This window comes from Thamnophis elegans, chromosome 5 (assembly GCF_009769535.1).
Source record: "Thamnophis elegans isolate rThaEle1 chromosome 5, rThaEle1.pri, whole genome shotgun sequence".
NCBI lineage: Eukaryota > Metazoa > Chordata > Lepidosauria > Squamata > Colubridae > Thamnophis > Thamnophis elegans.
The window spans coordinates 85907248-85933253 of record NC_045545.1 but is presented as its reverse complement, the minus strand read 5'-3'; the positions used below and the strand labels follow the sequence as shown (position 1 = coordinate 85933253).

The 26006-nt window shown below is 36.0% G+C and overlaps 1 protein-coding gene across 1 annotated transcript in view; it reads left to right on the top strand.

Annotated features, from left to right (window-relative positions):
- LOC116509461 (piezo-type mechanosensitive ion channel component 2-like) overlaps positions 1 to 26006 on the top strand; it is a 50050-nt gene that overhangs the window by 2859 nt on the left and 21185 nt on the right. The window contains exons 4-24 of the mRNA XM_032218611.1: positions 174 to 322; positions 3182 to 3383; positions 3442 to 3495; positions 5705 to 5708; positions 8137 to 8300; positions 8793 to 8975; positions 9449 to 9592; positions 10071 to 10271; positions 11068 to 11272; positions 11458 to 11559; positions 13176 to 13341; positions 13957 to 14200; positions 15061 to 15157; positions 17733 to 17895; positions 18977 to 19066; positions 21173 to 21264; positions 21890 to 21961; positions 22568 to 22683; positions 23875 to 24004; positions 24265 to 24336; positions 25553 to 25719. Of these exons, the coding sequence (XP_032074502.1) occupies positions 174 to 322; positions 3182 to 3383; positions 3442 to 3495; positions 5705 to 5708; positions 8137 to 8300; positions 8793 to 8975; positions 9449 to 9592; positions 10071 to 10271; positions 11068 to 11272; positions 11458 to 11559; positions 13176 to 13341; positions 13957 to 14200; positions 15061 to 15157; positions 17733 to 17895; positions 18977 to 19066; positions 21173 to 21264; positions 21890 to 21961; positions 22568 to 22683; positions 23875 to 24004; positions 24265 to 24336; positions 25553 to 25719 (2817 nt within the window). The remainder of the gene's footprint in view (positions 1 to 173; positions 323 to 3181; positions 3384 to 3441; positions 3496 to 5704; positions 5709 to 8136; positions 8301 to 8792; positions 8976 to 9448; positions 9593 to 10070; positions 10272 to 11067; positions 11273 to 11457; positions 11560 to 13175; positions 13342 to 13956; positions 14201 to 15060; positions 15158 to 17732; positions 17896 to 18976; positions 19067 to 21172; positions 21265 to 21889; positions 21962 to 22567; positions 22684 to 23874; positions 24005 to 24264; positions 24337 to 25552; positions 25720 to 26006) is intronic.

The window sequence follows — 26006 nt, the reverse complement described above, 5'->3', positions numbered from 1 at the left end:
AGACACACTACATTTATCATAGATACATTTTGATATAAATATAAAGACAAATGGATTTTGAAAACTTTGTAGCTCAGTTTTATTTGTTGTGACTCTTTCTACTATAAGCCTTCTAGTAGAGTATTTGATTATATTCAATACTAAGGCTACAAAATTAAATTTGTTGGTTCTAGATTCATTATGAAGGATGGCGACGAGTCCTGAAAGGATTTTGGCTGCTAAGTGTCTCCTATTCGATGATAGTCCTCATTGCTTTATATACTTACCAGTTTGAGATGATTTCTGCATTTTTCCTAAAAACTTTGGAAATATCAGAGGAAACGTAAGAACTTTAATTTAAGATTCTATATTGCTATTGTTTCTTGAGATTCCCCCCACCTCCAAATTCTGTTGTATAGAAGCAAATAAAGAATTTGCTGTTGTATCAAAATATAGATACCAATACTAGATGAAGATGATGATAGAATCAAGATCACATGAAGTGTTAATACCACTTTATAATGCCTTGGTAAGGCCACATTTGGAATACTGCATTCAGTTTTGATCGCTACCATGTAAAAAAAAAAGATGTGGAGACTCTAGAAAGAGTGCAGAGAAGAGCAACAAAGATGATTAGGGGTCTGGATGCTAAAACATATGAAGAACAGTCGCAGGAACTGGGTATGTCTACTTTAATGAAAAGAACGACTAGAGGAGACATGATAGCAGTGTTCCAATATCTCAGGGGTTGCTACAAAGAAGAGGGAGTCAAATTATTCTCCAAAGCACCTGAAGGTAGAACAAGAAGCAATGGGTGGAAACTAATCAAGGAGAGAAGCAACTTAGAACTGAGGAGAAATTTCCTGATAGTTAGAGCAATTAAACAATTAACTTGCCTCCAGAGGTTCTGAATGCTCCAACACTGGAAGTTTTTAAGAAGATTTCTGATGACCATTTGTCTGAAGTGGTGTAGGGTTTCCTGCCTAGGCAGGAGGTGGACTAGAAGACCTCCAAGGTCCCTTCCAACTCTGTTATTCTATTTTAACTCAACTACATCTCTCAAATCTTCTCCAAATCTAATTCAACTGTGAGCACTTCATGGCACACACATATAGATGTTAGTGCAAATTGTTTTGTTTAATAAGCACTTGTTCAATGATAATTCAAATGGCCCTGAATGACAGTGACTTACAACGAGCCCGCAAAGTTCCAGTGAAATGAATTTGCATCACATGATTGTGATACAGGTGTTTAGCTTTCAATTTCAAGGTTGCAGCACCTCACCATTTGCAACCTACACAACCAAAGGCAATGGCCATCATGCTTAAAATGTCATGGGAGTTGCTTAACTGAAGGAACTGGAAGTGCTAGAATTTGAAATTCCAATCCCAATTCCCATCTTATAGTGATATAGAAGTGGAGGGTTTGTTTTGTCAATTTCTCTGTCTGATATGCAGCTTTGGTATGACTTGTGGGAGTTAGATTTAAGGTATAATAAATTACTGGGAAACAGCCATATTAACAATAGAAATGAGCTGAAGCAAAGCACAGATATATTTATTGAGCCAAGGTGGCGCAGTGGTTAAATGCAGCACTGCAGGCTACTGCTAGATCAGCAGGTCAGCGGTTCAAATCTCACCGGCTCAGGGTTGACTCAGCCTTCCATCCTTCCGAGGTGGGTAAAATGAGGACCCAGATTGTTGGGGGCAATATGCTGACACTCTGTAAACCGCTTAGAGAGGCCTGAAAGGCCTATGAAGCGGTATATAAGTCTACTGCTATTGCTATTGTTATTATTAGATTGGGTTTTTTTAATCCCACCTTTATTACTTTATAAATACTCATGCTGGTGAACATATCTAATGCTCCTTTCTCCCCCTATTTTCCCCACAACAATAACTCTGTGAGGTGAGGTGAGAGAGAATCACTGACCAAGATCACTTAACTCGCTTTCATGCCTAAGGCAGAACTAGAACTCATGGTCTTTTGGTTTCTAGGTTAGCACCTTAATTACTACACTAAACTGGATTTCATAGATATATGCATGTATGGTGGGCCCTGTTAGGTTACACAGTGTCAGGTAAGAATTGCTTACTGAGATTAATAATATGACTATGGGAAATTTTAGCTACAGTCCCAATATGTTTTTTTGCTATTATTTAGTGAGGCAATTCAAAGAGCTAAAAATAAAGTAACTGCTCAATTTATGATTGTTACAGCAAGGCTGGCTATATCACAACATTGGAAAAACCCAGAAGCTCCATTACTAGACATCTGGTATGAAAAAATATGGGGAAATGTCAGTAGTGGAAAAACTGACATTTAGAAGATGGGAGGTGTTGGAATGTATCAGAAAAAATACTTTTGTTTCAGTTGGAGGAAAACTAACCTTTTTGGCAAAGTATAATGGGACAATTTCCTCTTTTTTGTTTACCTCACTATATGCACGTTGTTTTTGGCATATTGGCTTGTTTTTTAGATCTTGTAAAAATATCTATTGCTTTTTAAATCAATGAGGTTGAAAAATGCCTCTAGTATTCCTTGGAATTTTTTAATGGAGGATTAACCAGGCCCATCACTGCTTAGCTTCTTTGCCCAGAGAAGGGTATCTGAAGGAATTTAACTTTCTGTAATAGGAAACATTCTGTCTCCAGCTGGCTAAGCCAATCTTGATGTCTTTTCATAATAGGGTTAAATAGTTAGACAAATTACTTAGCCCAGTTGTTAGGTTCAACCCATCAACACATTGTCCCATGAGATGACATTTCTTCTTCTTTAGGGAAAAGTGTTCTATAGAGGGCTGTATCAGATTATTACATATAAATTCTCTCAAAGTTTTTCCCTGCAAAGACCTATGAGCTACTCATTTAGAATATTATTTACAGAAATAACTTTCTACATTCACCCTATTTACCTGTTAAGTACAGAGCTGTAGATAGGAATATTTAAAAATGATTGAGGACTGATGGGTAGTCAAGGTGGCCACAGGTGTGCAAATTCACACTCCTATTGTGCTGAAATATGTTTATCTGAGGAAAGGATAGAGAATGCCCCCTTTCTCTGAATAACTGACTAGGTTCATCATTCTTTTAAATTAATAATTATACATATATTGACATGTTTAAATACCTGTAACATGAAATAATTCTTTTCCTCCTTTTCATCAGCTGACTGCATATATTTTTGTCTTTTTATTTGGCAGATTAAAAGATTTGGGCCTTGAGCGGTTCAGCACAAAGGAACTTTTTACAAAAATTATATTACCCTGTGCCTTTCTTCTGGTTTGTATCGTTCAACTGCACTATTTCCATAAAGATTTCCTGAATATCACAGATCTGACCAATATTTCTGTGAATCCATCTCCTTCATCTGGCAGGTATTATGTGCAGACTACTGTATTTAATGTATACTCTATAATAGAAAAGACATTGATGTGTGTGTGTGTGTGTGTGTGTGTGTGAGAGAGAGAGAGAGAGAGAGAGAGAGAGAGAGAGAGAAAAGGAGGGAGAGAGAGAAGAAGAAAAAGAAAAAGAAAGAAACGGAGAAAGGAAAAGAGAAAGGAAAAAGAAAGAAAAAGATAAAGAGACAGAGAGAAACTCCTATTTAGAAATAAATATGTTTTAAGTATATGTGTTCTTAGTAATGAATCTATTGTATACACAAAACTTCCATTTTGAATGGCTTGTTGGGTCATCGAGCTAGTAACTATTCTTTTATTCTACAGAGATGGCAAGGTAGATGATTTTGACTTCATATTTCCTGTATTTTATATGGAAAGTTAATTTCTTAGGGACAGAATTTCTTGCAAATAAATAGTAATACAATAATACAATAGCAGAGTTGGAAGGGACCTTGGAGGTCTTCTAGTCCAACGCCCTGCCTAGGCAGGAAACCCTATACAGTTTCAGACAAATGGCTATCCAACATCTTCTTAAAGATTTGCAGTGTTGGGGCATTCACAGCTTCTGGAGGCAAGCTGTTCCACTGATTAATTGTTCTAACTGTCAGGAAATTTCTCCTCAGTTCTAAGTTGCTTCTCTCCTTGATTAGTTTCCACCCATTACTTCTTGTTCTACCCTCAGGTGCCTTGGAAAATAGTTTGACTCCCTCTTCTTTGTGGCAACCCCTGAGATATTGGAACACTGCTATCATGTCTCCCCTAGTCCTTTCTATTAAACTAGACAAACCCAATTCCTGCAACCGTTCTTCATATGTTTTAGTCTCCAGTCCCCTAATCATCTTTGTTGCTCTTCTCTGCACTCTTTCTAGAGTTGGCCCTCAGAACAAGTGCTCATTAGATAGCAATAGTAATAGCAATAGCACTTAGATTTATATGCTGCTTCATAGTGTTTTACATCACTCTCTAAGCGGTTTACAGAGTCAGTAGTGGTAGTTAAAGTGTTACATTTGGAATGGGGAAACCCAGATTCTACTCCACCCCCATGGACATTCAGGTCATAACTTTAGGCCATTCATTTTATCTCAATCCAACCTAACTCATAGGTGGTGGTTGTTATGGGAAAATAAGTACATGTAAAATAAAAATACTAAATAATTCTCATCTATCTCTTCCTCTTTTTGATATGGCTCCTCCTTGGTTATTTGTCTGGCTTCAACACATTCCCCCACCTGGTTTTTATTCTCCTGATCCTATTTAGGGTTTTGCTTAAATGTATAATTGCTTGAAAATGAAAGGTGTTAGGGCCATGCACGCTGTCTCCAACCTCAGTGTCTTCTCATATCATTCAATCTATGGAATATAAAGTTCTACTCACATTCAGCAAAAAGTTATCACAATTTTCTGTCCCACCATAAGTTTGGCTTTCTTAGAGTCCAAGAGTGTGAAGACAAGCAGCATTTGCAATGCAACTAATTTTTTTATTATTCTTCATTTCTAATTGGTTGTTAGAACTCCTGTGTGAAGTACTGGTTTTTGGTTTTTATTACATCAGCTTTTCTTCAGCCTGCTTCTTTCTCTGGGCCTGTTGTGCTTCATTTCCTAGAAATTTCATGATGAGAGTTTTTAGCCAAATTATTCATTGATCTACCTGGGAAGTTAAGAGTCAAGTTGGGTCTCCTCCAAACCTAGCTGGTCCGCATGATTTATATGAACATATGCCTGCAATTTTCTTGGTATGATAATGAAATGGTTTACCAGTGTCTTCTGGATTTTTTAAAACTTGCAATCTGGCTCACAGACTTGGAAGGTCTCCCATTTTGAGTTTCCATCCACAAATTAGCTTCCTAGATCAATCAAGGTTTATCAGATGCTGCTGTCTGTTGAGGCAGATTATCAAATATGGGATGGCTGTATAATATGGAAAGTGAAATCAGGAGAATTTTCTCCTTAAGGGATCAAATATGTTTGGTATTATGATACTGGCTTTCAGTAATTGGAATTGAATACGTGCTGAGATTTATGTTCTGTTTCTCCCCAGTGATAAGCAAATGGAAATGCTTGTGTGTCTTCTGGCTAATAAGTGAGTTGGCTTTATTTCTTGAAACTTTCTCTTGCAAATGACATTGTCTAGAAAAAAAAAGTGCAATTTCATGTAGCATGTTTTTATGTTCCATATGCAACTTCTTGTAAACTATCTTGAAGTGTTCAGTAAGACAGTGTAAAAATGGTTAATAAATACATAAGAAAATAAATGTTCCCAGATAGATCTGAGTTTGTGATATTAACTCTTGTTTGCATTGTCATTTGTGTCTCTGACCCCCATAGGCAGGTTTCTACTTTTGCCATGCATGCTTAACATATACTAGCCATACAAATCTTTTAAAAAAAAAATTCCACAAGGATGTACATACATATGTGTGAAGGGTCAGCCTGAAGCAGCCTTTGAGGCAGCTGTGTAAGACTGAAAAAAGATGCAGCTACTTTAATGCTTTGAAGAGGTGCTTTTTACATGCAGTCCTTTATGCTGTGAAATACTTTTGTTGAAGGATTGGCACACCCTTGCCAGTTATTGATCAACCAGAAAGCTATAAAGAAAGAAAGCAAAAGTTAAGAGATTATTAATTTGTAGAGTTAAAGTACCTTTAAAACCCAGATAAAATGAAATATTGCTATGAGTATGAAATCACAGGCAATAATTATTGCTCATGGGAATGTCCCGGTCCAGGAAATGATGCATGTCTGAATATTGTTAGGGTACTGGGTACAACCATAAATAGGGTGCAACCATAAATAGATTTCCTTGGAGTAAATTAGCTTGAATTCAAACACCCTTACTTAAATACTTGCACTATAAGTTCCTGCTAAAGCAATTGTGGCTCATTGAAATGTCACTGATGCTCTTAACTGGCATTCCAGTTAGACGTTTCTGGTAGCAATTGGGAAAGACTTTGTCTAAAGTTCAAATTTGGGAAATTTCTGAACTGGCAATGTCACTTGTTTTTTTTTTTTTTAATCTTTTCAGGGTTAAAGAAACACTCCAAAAACTGCAAAGTAGGTGAGATTGAAGTGCACAGAATATTAAATGTTTGAATCTGCTTAAATTTGAAGCCTATGCAGGTCAGGTGGACAGATTTTATTAGAAAATAGTTACCTAGACTCTGAACCATTCAATACTATAAAAGTAGCATCTTGAATTTTGCTTCAAAGCATGCAATTAAGTATACTTTAAAAGTATGCAGGTGCAGTTCCTGTAGCAACAGAGTAACACAGTATCAAGACTGACCAGGAAGCATATGGGTCATTTCAGTTTAGACCAACTAAGTTTTTGGTTGATCTTTAAGACAGTCCTATGGAGAATGAGTTTATAAAAATGATATGCAACCTGACTCCCAGAAACTCTGGGTATTTTAACATTTTTAAAAAATATTTTAAAATAGACAAAAATATAAGAAACTGCAAGAAAAAAATGGGAAGAAGAAAAAGGAAAAGGATTCACAGAGGGCTGAGTGAAAAGCCATGTCTTCAAGGCCTTTCTAAATACCAGAAGAGCCAAGGCCTTTTGAATCTAAGGGGGAATCTTATTTACAGAGAGCTGAGACTGCAACAGAGAAATCCAATGTCCTGAAAGTTATGTTATTTAATCAGTAGATTCTAGAGCATGCCAGCTCTGCCAGATTGGATCAGCTGGGCAGATATAATGGGAGACAGGTGGTTCCTCAAGCATCTTGGCTCTATGCCATGAAGGGCTTTATAGGTAGTGACCAGCATGCCCATCACTGCCTGTGCTGCTGCATTCTGAACTACTGATAGTTAAAGATTCTGGGTGGTTTTTTAGGGCAGTGCCATGTAACAGTCTAACATTCCTTTTCTTTTGCTTTTCTTAAAATATTCCTGGAAAATATTTATTTGTCAGAGTTTATTGTCTCTCTCATTATCTGTAAAACATCACTAGATGAGGAGCATGTAAATTTGATTTAAAAAATAAACAATAAAGAAAAATAATGTTTAAAAATTACCTGAATGACCAAACATGTATCTTGCTTCATTAGTCATGCAATGGCTAGACTGGTTAGCTATTCTTTCTAATGTATTTTAAACAGACTGGCTCCTGAGCCATTACAACAGTCTTTTCCAGATGGACTGGACAATTCTGAGAATACTACAGAAAATGGTAAGGCAGAAAAGTGAACTCTTCTATTGAAAATATAGAAAGTAGTGGCTTGCTTTATTCTAATAAATTTGGCATTCATTTTGCAAAAGTAATATTTTGTCTCCCAATCCCAGTACTAAACAACAAAGGGGTTTGCTATTTTTAGGTCTGAGGAACAAAATTCATCTGTGGGATGAATCTTCCCACTGATGAATTTCTGACAAATATTCTTGGCAGTAGGTGCAGATTACAACATCACACTTTGAATCAATGTTTTTCAAATTTGGCAACTTTAAGGTATGTGGATTTCAATTCCCAGAATTCCCTAACAAGCCAATGTTGAATAAATTCATATGCAAATTCAACCCAGTTTAACAGTTATACTTCTATTCACATAATTGCAAATTTTCAAAAAGAATTACTAGTATTTTCACCAAACTAATATTTTTTTTGTGGTCACAGCAGTAGTTCTATCATATTTCTCTCTGCCATGTTATTTGTTTATCCCTTTATTGAGAAACTTTTAAAATGCAAACCTTTGGAAAAATCCCAGGTCCTTTTTAAATTTTGCTTATTTTACTTTTTTAATCAATTATTTTCCTTCTAGTGGTAAAGAGGAATAAATGGGCAGAGGAGTTGGAAAATTTGGCAGTTTGCCTTCTGAAGATCATAGCAATAGCTCAGGATATGCAGGTGTTTGCATGGAGATTTCTGGAGCTGCACATCCTTAAGATTGTGTCTACTTGCACTATCTGGATTACACTTCAAGAGGTTAGTAAATAACTATCTCATCTGGGAAATAGTCTAAAGAAAAACCCAGGAATTAAGGTAGGAATTCAGTCAAGAAAACAAAACAAAATAAATCTTGATATAAATATTGAAAAGAATACTCTTTTTCTTCATGAAGTTGATTTGTTAATATTTAGTACAAAATTGTATTATTAATAAATTAATAATCCAGAATGTTATTTATGTATGTTATGGGTTCTTCAAGTTACAAAGGCTCTAAAGTTTAGTTGTGATTATAAATATTGTGTGCTTCTTCATCAACATCTTGATCTTTAAATTGTATATTGTGCCTAGTTACAGATGCATCAAAAACCAAACTATTACTATGGCTAAGATTGGGGGTAAACTTTCCAACCTGGATTAGATCATCTGCTTCATTTGATCAAGACTGAAGCACAAGACTGAAAACAATTTGTTTGCAAATATGATTCCTGTTGCTTTTTCCTTTTTTTGCTTGTCTCCAATTTTTTGTAGGTGTGTTTGATGAACTACATTTTCTTTATTGTGTGGACATTTGCTATTCCTTATTCTAAATTTCGTCCCTATGCCTCAAGAATCTGTACATTTTGGTCTTGTGTGATGGTCATCTGTAAAATGTTATACCAGCTGAAATTTATCAAGCCCTGGAATTATTCCTCAAACTGCACTCAGGTCAGTGTGCTAATGGGCTGAGGATCCAAATTCCTCAACCATTTTTTGTACTTCCTTGAAGATGTTCCAGCTCCCTTAATCAGATATAAAATGTTTTGCACATTGCTGATGATTAACTTAACATTCTGCAATTTGGTAGCTTCAAGATATTTTGGAATTGCAACCCCAAAATTTCCAAGTGGTATGACTTACAGATAGTATGGATTAGAAGTGGGGAGGTGTGAAGAGAATAAATAAATGAGTGTATTTTTCTGAAATAAAATCCCCACTTTTTTTCCCTTTGAGGGCTTTTTTTCTGTAAAAATGAAAACAAGAAGTACAATTGTATACTGTAGAGTCATTTGGCCAATAGGCTACCATATAAATTAAACATGAAATAATATACTTTTGAAAACAGAAATGTTTGGCTAATAGGATGCCATATAAATTGAATGAATGAAGAATGAATGAGTGAGTTAATAAAGTATCCATCTCTTTAGGAACTGTATTTGAATATGACTTACCATTCTATCAATGTTGATGAGTTTTTGGAGAAATCATCTTTGTACGTGGCACCAATTGACCCAGCACTCTGGATTGGAGGACTGATGAAGTGCAGTGACAATATTCTTCTTGCTCTAAAGGTAGAACTCTATTTAGCCACTAATATTATGGCAAGCAAAAGAATATTACAAAATGTATCCTTTTGCATGTAAGACAGAGACTGTGAGATTAGTTCTTCTAATGGGAAAACTGATGTTTGTCTAATAATAATATCAGATAAACTTTGTAATATCACTTTAAAATTAGGAACAAAACTGATTTAAGACATTAGGCTATTTAAAACCGATGGTCTGTTAGATGTTCAGAAGCAGACCTAAATAATACTTTAGTACTAGTACTTGATTTCCATTCATTCACTATCAGGAGGATCATAGGAAAGATAATTATGTCTTCCATCAAAAGAGAATGATTCATGAATAATGGCCATCATAAATAAATATATACCGGTAGTTGTCTCAGTAGGGTGAGCTATTAAAGAGGAAAAACATAGATGCTTTAGGTAGGGTACTTGGGGAACTGAACTTTCTTATGAAGGATGTATTTTCCTATATTTCTTAGAACCATCTTACCATCCTGATTCTAATGGCTTTTGAAGCAACAGTGTATCGCCACCAATATTTTTACTGGACTCAGAACCAACTATTACCACCTGTCACAGGTAGCCTTTTTAATAATATTGCCCGGCAGAACTTGGATGAAGGGCTACTCAACTGCATCAAATACTTTCTCAACTATAGTTTTTACAAATTTGGACTGGAGGTGAGATAATGTTGGTAAGAAAGGACCATAGCTTCTTGGTATTGGGGAATGAGACAGGCAGCTTAGAAGACAAAATATGTTTGGTTTCAAGTAGGAAAAAATCTGATGTGGCACTAGAGAGCCAAGTGTTGTGGCAAGGGTGATGCTTTCTGACACCTGGTTCACATTGTTGATCACTTCACTTTATAGTTTTGGGAATTCCAATATAAATCCATCTGTTTTTCCTACAAACATGTAGCTAAGAGACCATATTCTTTCTGTCCAATGTTTTCAAATGTTTTGAGACTGATATCCATAATTCTTCAGCCATATTAGATTACAAAAAATTCTCCTGTGAGCATGTTAATTGGGGAATCTGGAAGTTGTAGTCACAACAGACCTCAAAGTTACTGGATTGAGAAATACTGGAGTCACCTATATTGGATTGTACAGATGGCAAATTGCTGTCATTGGTATATCAATGTTGTACTTTCCCCTGCTTGTATATAATAATATACATTTAATGAAGTACTGTACATTTGTCTGACTATAAAGGGCAAAACACAAATTAATAGCCATAAATGCCCATAGTGAAACATTGGTTTGCTTAACAACCACGTTTGCTTAACCATCACAAGAAACATTGTGACATACCAGTTATATAATAATTACAATATATGATCACAATGGGCAGACTCATTATATGTTGAGAATTACCTGTATGTGATTGCAGATTCAGTTCTTGAGCTCAGTGTTAAGTCCCTTCAACCTGGAGCCATTGTGATGTTACCTCAGCTCCCTCTTCTCCTTTTTTCAGATATGCTTTGTGGCGGCAGTTAATGTGATTGGGAAACGCATGGACCTCTATGCACTTATCCATGCCAGTTGGCTGACTTACCTGTTGAGCTATCGTCAGAGGAAAGCAATAGCCCAAATCTGGCCCAAATACTGTTTCTTCCTTGCCAGCATTGTGGCCTTTCAGTATTTGCTTTGTATTGGTCTTCCACCTGCTTTGTGCCAAGGTGAATGCAGCATTGTGTGGGGAAGCAGAGATATGTCATGTGGAGGGTAATAGCAATAATTGAGCAGAGGACTGGTTTTGCCACTTGTGTTCAGCATTTCCCTTTGCATCAAACTTGTCTGGACAGCAAATTTGTAAATTAGTTTAAGACCTTTTGTGTAATATGGTTGATCTTTTTGCTGGCAGATTATCCGTGGAGAAGTTCCCACTGGTTGTTCCCTTCAAATCTGATTAAGTGGCTTTATTTGCCTGATTTTGCTGAAAGACCCAATACTAATTTTCTCTTGTGTAAGTATAATTTGGGAAGAGTAATATTTGCTTAATGAGGAAATGTAACTTATATTTAGGCCAATATAATTCTTGCAGGTAACAGTGATAATGACATGTCATACCTAAGGTTGTCCCAGAATTGCTTGATGAGATGGATGGCAATAGAAAATTAATAAATAAATTACAGCTAAATACTCTATATACATTGCACTTGGGAAATGTGGACAAAATGGGCAATGTTATCTAGCTCAGTATTATATGTAGAATAGGTAGTAAGGTACACTCATATCGGAAAGATTACTATATTGAGAATCCAAGGAATATGGGTATCTCAGTCCAAAGCAGTGGTAGGTTGCAGGCGGTACGCCCCAGTACGGGCATACTGGAGCTAGCCTGGAGCACTGGATACTGTTCCGGTACAGTGCTCCGGAGGGTCCACCCACCCGCCCGAGCTCCTTACTGGTTTTTAAAGGCTTCTGTGCTTCCGCGCAGGTGCATGGCGTGTACAGCCCCTGCGTGATGCTCCATGGAGCAGCTGGAGCATTGCAGAGCATCTCGGAGGCACTAAGATGCATGAGCGCGCTGCATGTGTCCATGAGGATGCTGCCGGCCCTGTTTCAACTGTACCAGTTGGAACAGGATTTGAAACCCACCACTGATCCAAAATATTTGTGAAGCACTAAATATCTATTCCTGATTTATATGCCCATAATTCTTTAAGATTTCAGACATGGATTTTTTCTTGTCCAGTCTGTATGAAGATCCTCTTCTTTTCCAGCAAGCAATGACTTTTGTCCTTTTAATTTAGACTGCATATATGGCTGTGGACTTGCTCTTCATGTTCTGCAGCTCTTACAGATTCCTGTAAAGCCTTCATCTTACTTCTATCTGGTTACTCCTGACTGAAATCTGCCAAGAAACAGCAGTGCAATTTCTTACTATTAAAAATAAAATAAAAATAGTCACAAATGAAATCAAATATATGTATCTTGCATTAAAAATAATATTTAATTTTTTTAAAGACTTAGCAAACACCCTGATAAAGGAATTTTCCCACTTCCAACAGAATGTGCCCACTCTGGAGATACTATTCCAAAATTACAATTCTTTGATAAATTCTTTTCATTTTTTTTAAAAAATAATCTGTTTCCAAAAGATTGCCCACCCTACAGTTCAAACAAATTTCACCTTAACAAAATTCCACACTATTGTGGCAAAAAATAGGAAAAGGTATTTGATAATGAGTTACCCTACAAAGATCACTATATATTGAATTCCATGCAGAACACATCTTCTAGCTTTTTAGTGCGTCAGTTTGTTTATATCTTTTCAGCTAGTGAATCTTTGTAAAATTAGTTTTGTTTCTTCTGGCTAACTTGTATAACTCAAGCAGCTGGTAGCAGTGAAAACAGCAGAGCTGCCTCTAAGATTCATTGTTGCAGTTTTGCTGCATTGCTGCATTGTTTTTTAGTGTTGTGGAGCATGGCCCTTTTTGTAATTGATAGCAAAATGATATTTTTGTATGGCTGTTTATTTAAAACAGAGAAACATGGAGAAACATGTTATGGTAAGAAGGCAAAATTGAAACCATCTTCCAGATTTTTTTAAAAAATGTCTTTCCTTCCTTACGATAGATGATTTCCTTCTTCTGCTTTTTGCTTCCTTCCAATGGCAAGTTTTTGAAGATGAGGATCAACCTGTAGTCAGGCTGCAAGCTGGAGATAACTCAGAGATTAATCAAGATTTGGGCCCAGCAGGGCTCAGTGAATTCAGTCGGGTACCAAACTTTATCTATTGCAGGTAAGAAATAAAGGAAAACTTGTTTGGGTTTTCTCTAGGAAGCAGACCAACTTCACAATATACTGTCCTCTAGATATGTAGGATTAGAACCTTCATAATTCGTAGCTGGTACAACTATAGAAATTTGGGACTGCTTCTTAATATAATGTGGGATTTTTTCAGGTACTGATAGCAGTTGTGCTTTCCAAATTCTCCACCCCCAATGGCAGTGCCATGTCAAGGTATATGGTCCCACACATTAAATGATGGTGCCACCACCTGCTAATGCACAGGTTTTCATTTTTTGAATAATTTTGAAGAAGTGGCAGCATTGGTGGCTCCTAAATTAAATGATGGTGCCACCACCTGCTAATGCACAGGTTTTCATTTTTTGAATAATTTTGAAGAAGTGGCAGCATTGGTGGCTCCTAAATTTTGAGACCTTATGTCAATGTCTACTTGGCCTTAACCTGACTCTACCCAAAAGGCCATAGTTATAAACAAAATGGCTTTATACAGTGGGTGAATTCAATCAGTACATTCTGTAGAACCTATAGCCAATTCTGTCTTTGATTCCCTTGTTACTATACAATCTAGTTTCTATTAATTCTATTCTCATGATTTTCTTCTGAACAGATCTTATTTGGATCTGATCAAAGTGTTTATATTCAAATACCTCTTCTGGATTGCCCTTTGCCTAATTTTTATGACTGCAACAGCCAGGATCAACATCTTCTGTGTAGGCTACTTGGTTGCCTGCTTCTACTTTATGCACTTTGGACAAAGCCTTCATCTGAAGCCCTGCAGCGACATTCTTAGACCATGGGACTACTTGATTGCCTACACTACTTTGGTTATAACAGTAAAGAATCTTCTTGCTGTATGTAGTGGGTTAATGTTTGTGATCAGCTGGGTGAGGCTGGGCAAAACTATTGATTGTAAACTGCCTCAGAAAAAGAGCTAAACTACATTTCTTTCTAACAGTTCTTTAATTTGGTGGAAGAATATTCGTTTATTTGTTTTGAAATGGTCTTTCAAAAGAAAAAGAGTGCTGGTGAATTTCTCATGGTTTTGCTCTTTTTAGATATGAAGTAGACATGGAAGTCCTGTTTTTTGGCATATAAATTGATTTTCAGAGATCTGCAACCTCCATAGCTTCTTATATTTAAATCTTAAAGGAATTTGATTTGATCCCAAGGACATTTTCTTAAGAAATTTCTCCCATTGGGCATCTTTGAAATTGAGTAGTATGGCTAAGGAAGCTTGAGAATGATGGAAAGTTATGCAGTAGAAAACAACAGAGATAGAAATTCAAAAATTAACTAGGCTTCAAAATACCAAGAAGAGAAAATTAAAGGAAATTCTCAAGCATTCTAAGGTAGAAAAGGAGAAGTTTAAGTCTCTTTTTAGGGGTAGTGTGAGAAATGTCAATATATTGGCAGCCACTTAAGAAGTATAGTTTGGAATCACTGTTGAGGCAGAGGCAATTTAAATGCAATACATTGTAATTTTCATTGGAAAAGACATGTCATAATTCTTAATATAATTATAATTCTTATAATTCTTAAAGGGATGCAGTACAACTGGTTGCAGAGGTTGGAATTATGCGGCTTCCAACATGCTTTTTCAAAATCTAAAGGAGAAATACATGATAGGTGGTTATTCATGATAACTGATAAAACATCTGGAGCCCTAATCCCTGCTAAATTATTCCATTTCCTCCCTTCTCTTTTTCTACAGGTTGGAGCATGTGCATACCTTAATAAATTACAAATAAATTATTGTTGGCTAATTCAGATCTTTGCTATGTATTGCACAATACCAGGATATAAAGTAGGTAAGTGGGAAGAGAATCTTTATATTATAAGGAATCCCAAATGTTCCTTCAAGAAAATTATGGATCTTTACTTCCTGAGTATGTGTGTGTTAAATTGTAAGACTAGGAGTGGAGAGATTCAAATTCTTGTCCTCTCTTGGGCACAAAAGCCAAATGAGTGACTTTGGGACATTTCCCTCAGCCTGGGACTAAAAACAGAGGTGGGTTCCTATGGTTCACACTGGTCCGGTGGAACCGGTAATGGAAATGGCAACTGGGTTGCTGAACCAATAGGGACGGCATGCTTGCCATGCCCCTGAAGTGGTTCCCCGGTTGCCGCTACATTTTTTGGGACATTTTTAATGTTCTGCGCATGTGCAGACCTATTTATAGGCAACTGTGCATGTGCATGGAACCAGCAGTAATGCTGGCAGAAATCAATCCCTAACTAGAAAGTCAAAATAATCTATTTACTGACCTGCACTGGACCTGGATGGTAAATTATAGTCCTTCAGTATAGTGATCTTAATCCAAAGCAACCACTTCACGAATGCATGGCACAACTTAGGAGAAAAAACCTATCATGACAGAATTCAGCAGTCCTTCTGCATTTGAAAGACAATGGCCACTCTTTTGAAGACAGCGAAGTCCACATTCTGGACAGAGAGGACCACTGGTTTTAAAAAGGGGTCAAAGAGTCCATCTACATTAAAATTGAACCGCCCTTTCTCAGAAGAGGAGGAGGAATACGGCACCACCTATTACATGTTTATAACACAGTCCTTTCAGCAGTTCCAAGAAGGTTCCACACCCATTTGCATTGTTCAGGTGAGGGCACAGATAAAACTCCAAGTGGCCTCAATGACTCTCAGAGAGAGTGCTAATGACCAGATAGCAATAGCAGCAATAGCAGTTAGACTTATTTACCGCTTCATAGACCTTTCAGCCCTCTCTAAGCGGTTTACAGAGTCAGCATATTGCCCCCAACAACAATCCGGGTCCTCATTTTACCCACCTCGGAAGGATGGAAGGCTGAGTCAACCTTGAGCCGGTGAGATTAGATCCGCTGAACTGCAGATAACAGTCAGCTGAAGTGGCCTGCAGTACTGCACCCTAACCACTGTGCCACCTATAAATCCTTCCATTCTCCACCATTCAGTCGGAACTAAAGAAGCTTCTTGGATGAGAAGCAAAACATCTTCAAGGAAAAAAAACAAAAGCCCAGAAGCCTTTTGAAAAAGCACTTGTGGGTTCCCTTAGCATGAACACTTAATACCGGTACGATAATGATTATGACTCTTGCCATGGAAAACAATATATACAAACTTGTTTTTTAGGTGGTAACTTGTAAATCATCCAGTTTCCCTACAGCAGGATGTCAAACCTGTGTCATCATGGTGAAGTCATGTGACTTATCGGAACTTTTTTCCCCTTCGCTAAATGGGATGTGGGCATGGCCAGCGTGTGACACATCCTGCCTGAGGACCATGAGTTTGACAGTCCTGTCCTACAGGAAGAATCATGTTGCTGTTGTTGTTGTTGTTAATATTATCAGATTTATACAATTTGCATTTTGTGCAATGTAATGTGAATATTGTGGAGATCATAAATGAAACTTTGTTTTTCAGAGATAGCGAGGATAAATTTAGCTCTCGAAAAGAAAATAAGTCAGAAACTATGTTTACTCTTTCATTTTTTAATCCACAAAATAAAACAAATAAATCCATTATGTCTTTTCTATCACATTCTATGGATAAAATTTCACAAAACTTAAAATATGTTCTATTGTTAAGTAACTCTAACCCTCAACAGAGAAGATATTTTTCACAGAAATAATCCAAGCTATTATCTTCCATACATTTGATTCAAGGGACAGTGTCCTTTTAGTTAAGCTTTATTACTGGTGAAAATAAAGTTGCTATTTTCTTGGTAATGATACAGAAAAGATTTACCATTGTTTTCTTTCAGGATATATTTTTCAATTTCCAATCTAGTCTAAAGTCTTGGGAGTTCTTGGTAGTCTCTTATTCATCCTTGGTATGCTCTCAACTTTCATTAGCCTTTCAAGATTAGCTACAGAACCTGTTCAAGAACCTTGCTTTTTTGCTTAGGCAACATGAATCTCCTGAATCTATACAACATATTTATAAAAATCAGTTGAATCTTGTATAGCTGATGTACATTACTATTTATGAAGGCTATCATAATTTAATGTACCAGTGGAGAAGTTTCTAGCCATCTATATCAACCTGCAACTCTTGAACAAGCACAACAGATGAATGAGTACAGGCAACTACTTTCAGAATAATTATCTGTCTTATGCCAGATAAGAGTTCTTGTCTAGCTACCTATTGTGACTGGCCACTGCCTTTTTCCCAAGAACTCAGGAACAATTGAGTGTAAGCTCTTTTGCATGGAAATCAACCATTCTTCCACATACATACATACATACATACATACATACATACATACATACATACATACATATGGATGCCTCTAGTGACATATACACATACAAATAGGAAGATTAGAGAAAGAAAATAATAATAATTAAAAACCTGCCAGTTTCAGTCCTGAAATCTTCTATTCTGCACAGATCCACCTAATAATGAGATATGTGAATTGCCCAAGGATGAAGCAGGAATCCTGTGGGATGCAGTATGTTTCACAGTCTTACTGATTCAGAGAAGAGTTTTTATGAGCTACTATTATCTCTATATTGTGACTGATCTCAAGACTACAGATTTCTTAGCCTCCAGGTATTTATCAACATTATTTGAATTTACAACAATATTGCATTTGGTTATTGGAAGTGGAGATGGAAACAAGTCTAAGAATGGATGATTAACTGATGTAACTAACATCTAAGCAGATAACTGACATGAACAAAGTGAGATATTAGCATATCTAGTGCCCTGAAAATTTTAACATTGTCTTAAGAGTTATTATCCATTTCCCAGTTTAAGCTTTTCTTGAACTTACTAGAGAAACTGGTGACTATGTCATTCTAAACACATGACACATCACACGCATAAAAGGAACTATCTCCTTTATGATCCTTAGAAAATAATATTCTGATGTTTTGGAGAATTTAAATTTTTATAAATGCAGTTGTCTAATAAATTGCTTATTATTAATGGATTCTGATTTTTTTAATTGGTTGGCATATATATGTACATAAATGGCTTGATTTAAAAAAAATTTCTGCTTGAAGTATACTTAATTAAATTTTAAAATTGCTTTTTCAACCTAATGATTTTTACATTTACTGGAATGACAATGTCTAAAATTCTCAGTAATTGCAGGGATTTTCATAGTTTGTGTTAGTTTTTATGTTATCTTTAAAAATCTTAATATTATACAAATAATTAATTGTAGGGAATTTCAGTTTATGCTGCCTGAAAATTCTGGGAATTTCAACCCCACATATTTGAAGGATCCAGCCTAAGAACATAAGAGTTCTGCCAAAATGAAAGGGAGTTGATTCCCAAACAGCAAAGACTGAGCATGTTTATTGGCTATTGTTGATTATTGTTGGAAGCGGAAAAAAAGTCACATGGTACAGACAATAGAAAGGAATAGGTGTATTTGATGCTTTAAAATTTTGTTGCAGATTCCTCTGCTTTTAGCGATATTAATTACATGGTTCCTTTGCTTATACATGTATCTGAATATTATCAATATTGATAATCAAGTCTGTGAGCTTCATGGGTTTCCTATAAAGGCAGCTTGCTGGCTACCATTCTAATGCAGAAAAAAAAGTAATGGTGGATAAATTAGATCCTTGATCTACTAAGGCAAAATTTTGGAAATATTGTTCCAACTTGTTTTTCAAAACAGGGCGGCTGAGATGTTTGAGTTGAAGCTGAAAAAAAGGGTGAATTCTCGGATGGAAGAAAATAGAAAATCAATGGAAATCATGAAAAAGCAGTAAGTTTCTTCATTCAGTTGCACTATCAAAAAAAAATACCTAGGAAATATGACAAATCTATTTTCTTCTGAGGTACTCAGTTGGGAAAGATGGTAAAGATGGCTCTTCAGCTTAAAGGCAAAAAGTTTCAGTTTAGTATGTCAATATCTTTAATGTTACCCATTTAGGCTGGATAGGTTTCAATCCGATTGTTCTTTAGGACCAGACGTATTGGATAGATATTTTGTCTTTCTTTCCTAAATTTTATTTTTGTGACAGCTTTTTGTTCAGCTGTAGCATATACTGTAGTTATCATATATAATATATTCATGAGATAAAGTTTGTGAAACTTGAGACAATTTACAAATAAAAATACATATTTATTATTGTCTTCGGTAGTCCAAAGAAGTCTGCAAGTTTAAATCCATATCATAACAACAATAAATACTTACAGCTAGTGTGAGTTAATATCCCCCCCCAGTCTTCTCAGTGAAAGGATTTTGATATATGTAAAGATGCTAAATGGAAATTTTTTTATTATTTTGTTTATTTTGTTTTTTATACATGTGAAATCGCATTACATTGAAATCTAACACATAGTATATATCCCCCCTTCCCCCCTAACACCCCACCTCCCTCCCCCCCCAACTTCCCAGAGCCCGTACACGGTATAGATTTTTAACAAACACAGTCTAAAATATATTGAGACAAAAGAAATAAAAAAAGAAGTTAATAACATCTCTACATTGAACTCAGCTTCTTCCTGTTACACTAATTTTGAACAGTTTAAATTATTCCTGATCTTAAGCATAGGCTATCTGGAATTTCTTAGTGCCATATTTGTTTTGTATGTAGTCAATCCATTTTTTCCAGTCTTGTTTATATCTCTCATTTGAATGATCTTTAAGATATGCCGATATTTTAGCCATCTCGGCTAAGTTTGTAACTTTCAATGTCCATTCTTGAGTTGTAGGCAAGTCTTCCTTCTTCCAGTATTGCGCCACCAACAGTCTTGTCGCCGTTATTAGGTGCAGAACCAAGTTAGTCTCTACCACTTTAAAGTCAGTACATATACCTAGTAAAAATAACTGAGGAGTAAACTTTATCCTTCTTTTAAAGATATTTTGCATAATCCACCATATTTTTATCCAAAATGCCTTAACCTTTTGACAGGTCCACCATATATGAAAATATGTAGCATCGAGAGAACCACACCTCCAACATTTAGGCTGTACATTCGGATACATAGAAGCCAGCTTTTTAGGATCTAAATGCCATCTATAGAAAATCTTATAAAAATTTTCTCTCAGGTTTTGAGCTTGTGTAAATTTCACATTTCTTACCCATATTCTTTCCCATGTATCCAACATTATTGGTTCTTCAATATTTTGAGCCCACTTTATCATACAATCTTTAACTAATTCTGTTTCCGAATCCATCTGTATTAGTACATTATATATCCTCTTTATATGCATTAAACTTTGATCTCTTATTTGTTTAAACAAATTATCCTCAACTTGGATAAAACCACTTTTTTGATCTATTTTCCACATGGCCTGTAATTGCCCATACTGGAACCATGTTTGAACTACCTTCTCCTACAGATTTTAGTTGTAGTACCTCCCTTTCCAAAGTGAGAAGCTGTCTGTAGGTAGTTCTATCCTGTTTTTGTGCTATATTCATATTTTCAATTGCATGTCTAGGAATTGCCCACATGGGTATCTTGTCATTTAATTTATATTGGTATTTTTTCCAGACTCGCAGTAAAGCATTTCTTAAAATATGACTTTTAAAATTCTTATCCAATTTTTTGTTGAATAACAGGTAAGCATGCTAAATGGAAATTATGGTCCTTGATAGCACTCACCTGCAAATATGGAAGTATGGTCTATATTATTGGTAAAAGAAATAAGCTTAAATTTCAGACATCTTGTACTTTAGGCTTCATTGGAAGAATACATGCTCAGTCCTGCACAGGCAAGCAAGAGAAGCCCACAAAAGAAAGAAAGGAGAGAAACGTAATACTAGCATAATTAGCATAAAAATCTCAGTTATATTGGTATAAAAGCAGACTTGACTTTCTTTGGAGGTAGGAAATCACCTGTTCTTTTGTGGGTTTTTTTTAGGATGGACCTCATTAAACCAAAATTTAAAAACCAAAGCTCCTGCAAAGTATTAGAAACAGAGTCTGATCAGAAATTGGATGAGGAGGATCCAGGTAAAAACCCTCATTTTTTTCACAAAACATCTAAGCCTTATTGCTTAGGAAATTTTGAATATCCCAAACCTTTTGCAACCTTCTAACAAACAAAGTCAATGGGGAAATCAGATCCACTTAGCCGAGTTATTAACTTAACAAATGTGTTGATTCATTTAACAATCATGGCAAGAAAAATCTTAAAATGAGGCAAAACTCACTTAACAAATGTCTCACTTAGCAACATAAAGGAAAATATCTTTAATGTCACCCATGTAGGCTGGAAAGCTTTCAATCAGATTGTTCTTTGTGAAGTATTGGATAGATATTTTATCTTTCTTTCCTAAATTTCTGTTTATCTTGAAAAGAAATGACACTAAAATTGCATGGCTATTTTGGTAATGATGGCACTCTGAAATTCTGCTGTTGCTGCTATGACTGTATTAGCCACAATGTTTGTGTGACAATGTCATTTGCACATCATCACTTACCCCCTGACCCTATGGATGCCCATGCTTGGTCATGAAGTCTGGGGATTCTGGGAACTCCATCTTCAACATATCTGGAGAGTCACAGGTTGGGTAAAGTTTCTCTATTTTTTCTTAAGGCACTTTTTACTGAGTAATTCTTTTTGTCTTTTCTACAGGAGATGATATCAGCAAGATGGAAAAAGGGAATAAAAAGAATTGGTGGCAGCCATGGGTGACACATAATTCAGGTACATTACCTGTGTTTACTAATAAAAAGTCTATTTACCAGGTGTCCCCATTGAAGAGAATGTTTCTTCTTTTCAACTTGTCCTTCTTGGTTTGTTTGATGTTTATGCTATAAAATGATTATTGCTAGATTTGAAAAGCATGAACAATGAATTAAATCAGTTGCTTAAAACATTTTGGTGCATCAGAAAGATGTATTTGATTCAATAGTCCAACTTTCAAAAAATTGTAATGCAAAGGACTTACAAAAATATGTGTGTCATCTTTAGGTACTGCATTTAACTCTCTTATGCAAGTACAGTAGCTTAACAGTGAAATGTTAGCCAAAGCTAAACAATTACAGTTTTCCCTTTTCTACCTAATTTTCTTCTGATGGATTGAGCTACAATTGGCTTGAATAGAGGGGAGTTGAAATTAATTCCATCTGCAGGACACCAGGTTAGATAAAAAGCTGTTTTAATTGGTTTCACTATTTGTAAGTAAGCAATGTGGCAAAGGAACTGCAATCTTTGAGGAGCAGAAAACTTGACTGAAAAATCCGAGTTTTAGCCGTGTGGCACTTAATTCCATAAGAGCTTTTGAATATCTGGATTTCTTGTCAATTTCAGTGGTTCGAAGTGGGAGCTATTACCTTTTTGATACAGATAGTGAAGATGAAGAAGAAGAACATGAACACTCTGAAAAGAGCAAAAAAGAATTATTTAAAAAGAAAACAGCATGGCAGGTGTGTCCAATTTTTGAAGGGGAAAAAACTGTGCTGGGGAAGTGACTGAGAGCTAGTGGAAATGGCATATAGGCATCTAGTTATTTTTAAATTGTAGGCAAAAACTATTCATTCAGGCTTTGTGGGAATACAGTTCTGTACCCTTGACTTATAACCATTCCTTTAGCAACCAATCAAAGTTACAATGGCACTGAAAACATGACTTACATCTGATCCTCGCATTTACAACCATTGCAGCATTCCAACGGTCATGGAATCAAAATTTGGGTGCACTGCAATGGTGGGTTGCCAATTTTTTTACTACTGGTTTGAGCGCGTTTGCGTGTGCTCGCACATATAAACAATGCTTCTGTGCACAGAAGCGTCCAGATGAGTGGGCAGAGCCTCCCGCCACCACTACTACAGGTTCACCCAATCTGGGCTGAACCAGGAACAACCCACCTCTGGTGCACTGCAACCCAAATTACAGTATTGCAATGTCATATGATGGCCATTTGCAAACTAGTTCTAGTTTAAGTTTAAGAGAAAGAAGGACTAGGGGAGTCATGATAGCAGTGTTTCAATATCTCAGGGGTTGCCACAAAGAAGAGGGAGTCAAACTATTCTCCAAGGCACCTGAGGGTAGAACAAGAAGCAATGGGTGGAAACTAATCAAGGAGAGAAGCAACTTAGAACTGAGGAGAAATTTCCTGACAGTTAGAACACTTAATCAGTGGAACAGATTGCCTCCAGAAGTTGTTATTGCACCAACACTGGAAGTCTTTAAGAAGATGTTGGATAGCCATTTGTCTGAAATGGTATAGGGTTTCCTGCCTAGGCAGGAGGTTGGACTAGAAGACCTCCAAAGGTCCCTTCCAATTCTGCTATTGTATTGTATTCCAGCTGACTTCTGACGAGCAAAGTTAATGGGGAAGTCAGATTCACTTAACTGTGAATCTTAACAACTGCAGCGATTCATTTAACAATTGCCTCATGTTAATGGATGACCTCTCCTAATGGCTTCAGCAGTGGTTAAACTGAGGAGACGAACTAGATGTATTTTCTTTCAGTACATCAATTTTATTCTATGTTTTGACTGTTTTACAAAACCCACCATTTTGTTTAAAGGCAGCTAGAAATTCAGTAGGAGATAATTTAATATATTTTACCCCAGATTAGCCATTGCTCAATAAGATTCTGTCTTCTTTGTAGCTTGCATATGAAGCCTGGATGAGCAATGCAAAATCAGCTCTAAATATGAGAGAGCAAGATGAAATTAGAAGTCAAAGAAATAAAAAGGAGGAGGAACGGAAAAATGAGCAATTACGAGGGGTTGAAAGAGGTAGGAGTCCTTTTACACATGCTGTTATTTTCACTAGATTATACCATGATTGGTTAGAAGTGGAAAATACTATATTTTAAATCATCCCCCACCTCTTATTAATATATATTTTTACAACATTTCACAAAAATAAATTTATATTCTTGTTGATGGAAAGGTGAAAACCTCAATATACAACTTCATCAAGGGCATTGGCCTGAAACATAATTCTAGGACGCTGTTCTGATTTTTTTTGTTTTTGTTTTGTTTTGTGTGTTTAGCTAATGTCAGTTTGGAATCCTCTGATGAAAATATAGAGATACTGGCTTCTGAAGAGGACTTGGATAAGTCAGGTAATTAATTCCATTGTACAGAAATCATTAGCATACAAATTAATGAGTCAATCATCTATCTCTCATGTAGGTCACAGGTGAGTAACCATCAGGGCTAATTCAGATTTCCAGTCTTGGAATGGTGGCAAGAAGGCCATGCCATCAAAGGTGACAGGGCATAAAGCAGGGGAATCCACCAATGAGGATCTGTGCTAATTGCAGTTGAGACAGGACACCTGGCCATTATTCTATATAATTTGGGATTTCTTAAGATGTTTTCATTTCTAGTTTATGCATGGGAGGCAAGCAGCCAATTTGCTACAGTGTACAAATGTCCTGCAAATTAAATTTTAATGGGTTTAATTTCATAATAGTGATGGTGGTGACATGTCTATGATGCTTTAAAGGGGCAGATTCTACATTCAATTTTGAGTCAATAGGCTCCATCTTACCATATCTACCAAGAATAATCATGATTTTCTATTTCATTATTATTCCATGTAGCTCCAACTTTATTATCTTGTTAATATTATATTGCAGATATAATGGTTTTGGAATTTTAACTGTGATCAAGCAGGTGCAATAAAATTGTCCATGGAGATATGGAGATATTCATGGATATCACATTAAGTGCATTTTTTCACTTTCATCTTTTCACTATCAATCTTTAATAATTGATAGCAATTATTAAAAGCATAAGCAAGGGAGGTATTTAACTCTGTCTTCTCCTGGTGAAATCACAGTGACAGTTTGAGAGTATTTCCCCCCAAAGTAAGTATCAACTTCAGAGAAAAGGTTTTCTTAGGGAATGTAGCAGGATACACAGATAATTTTTTCTCTCTCTGTAGCTCCACCAGATTAATTAATACTATTTGCATTTTGAAGAGAAAGATACATTTGATATCACTTCTAAAGTAACTTTCAAATAGCTATAAACTGAAAGAATACCAATGCCAATAAATGTATGGTATCTGTTAGAGGACAAATAAATCAGATTATAACATGAATATACAAAATACAAAATAAAATGCAGACAGATGCTGTCATTGTTAGAGATTGAAACAATTCTCTATATGTATATGAGTATTCCTGAGAGCAAATTAGTGAAGTAGTTTTTATAACTATAATATGAGGGTTACACTCCAAGCTTTGCAGATTCCTAAAGGGTCTTCAGAATTGGAATGATGTTGGGCTCTCAGTTTTTCTCATAGTAAGATGCTTGTTCTCTTCACAACAGAAAGTATTGTGCAAAGAATAATCAACATTATTAAGCTTATCTCCATCTTGATGCGTGCATTGATGGATGGTATTATAGAAGCCCTTAATTCCCTCGTTAAAGATAATTTGGACATTGCTGATGCATTGAGATTCAAAAAATATATTCTTTGGCAACAAATGAACAAGGTAAGATTTCTGGATTTTGAAATAGTGTAGCTTACATTCTGTTTATAGAGGCTTTGTGTTTTAGTTGCAATTTTAATTTAAGAAACTGGAATTGAATTTTATTATTTTTACTGGGCTTAGTTGTATTGTTGCTGGTTGATATAAACTCATGGTTACTTTGAAGATAGTTGTCCTGAATTGCATTTTGTGTCCAGTCAGATGGCCAATCATTGCCGGAGTGACTGCTTTCAAACTGCTAGAGTGAATTCAGCAAGTATAAATGTAGAATTCATGGGACATTGTGGTAC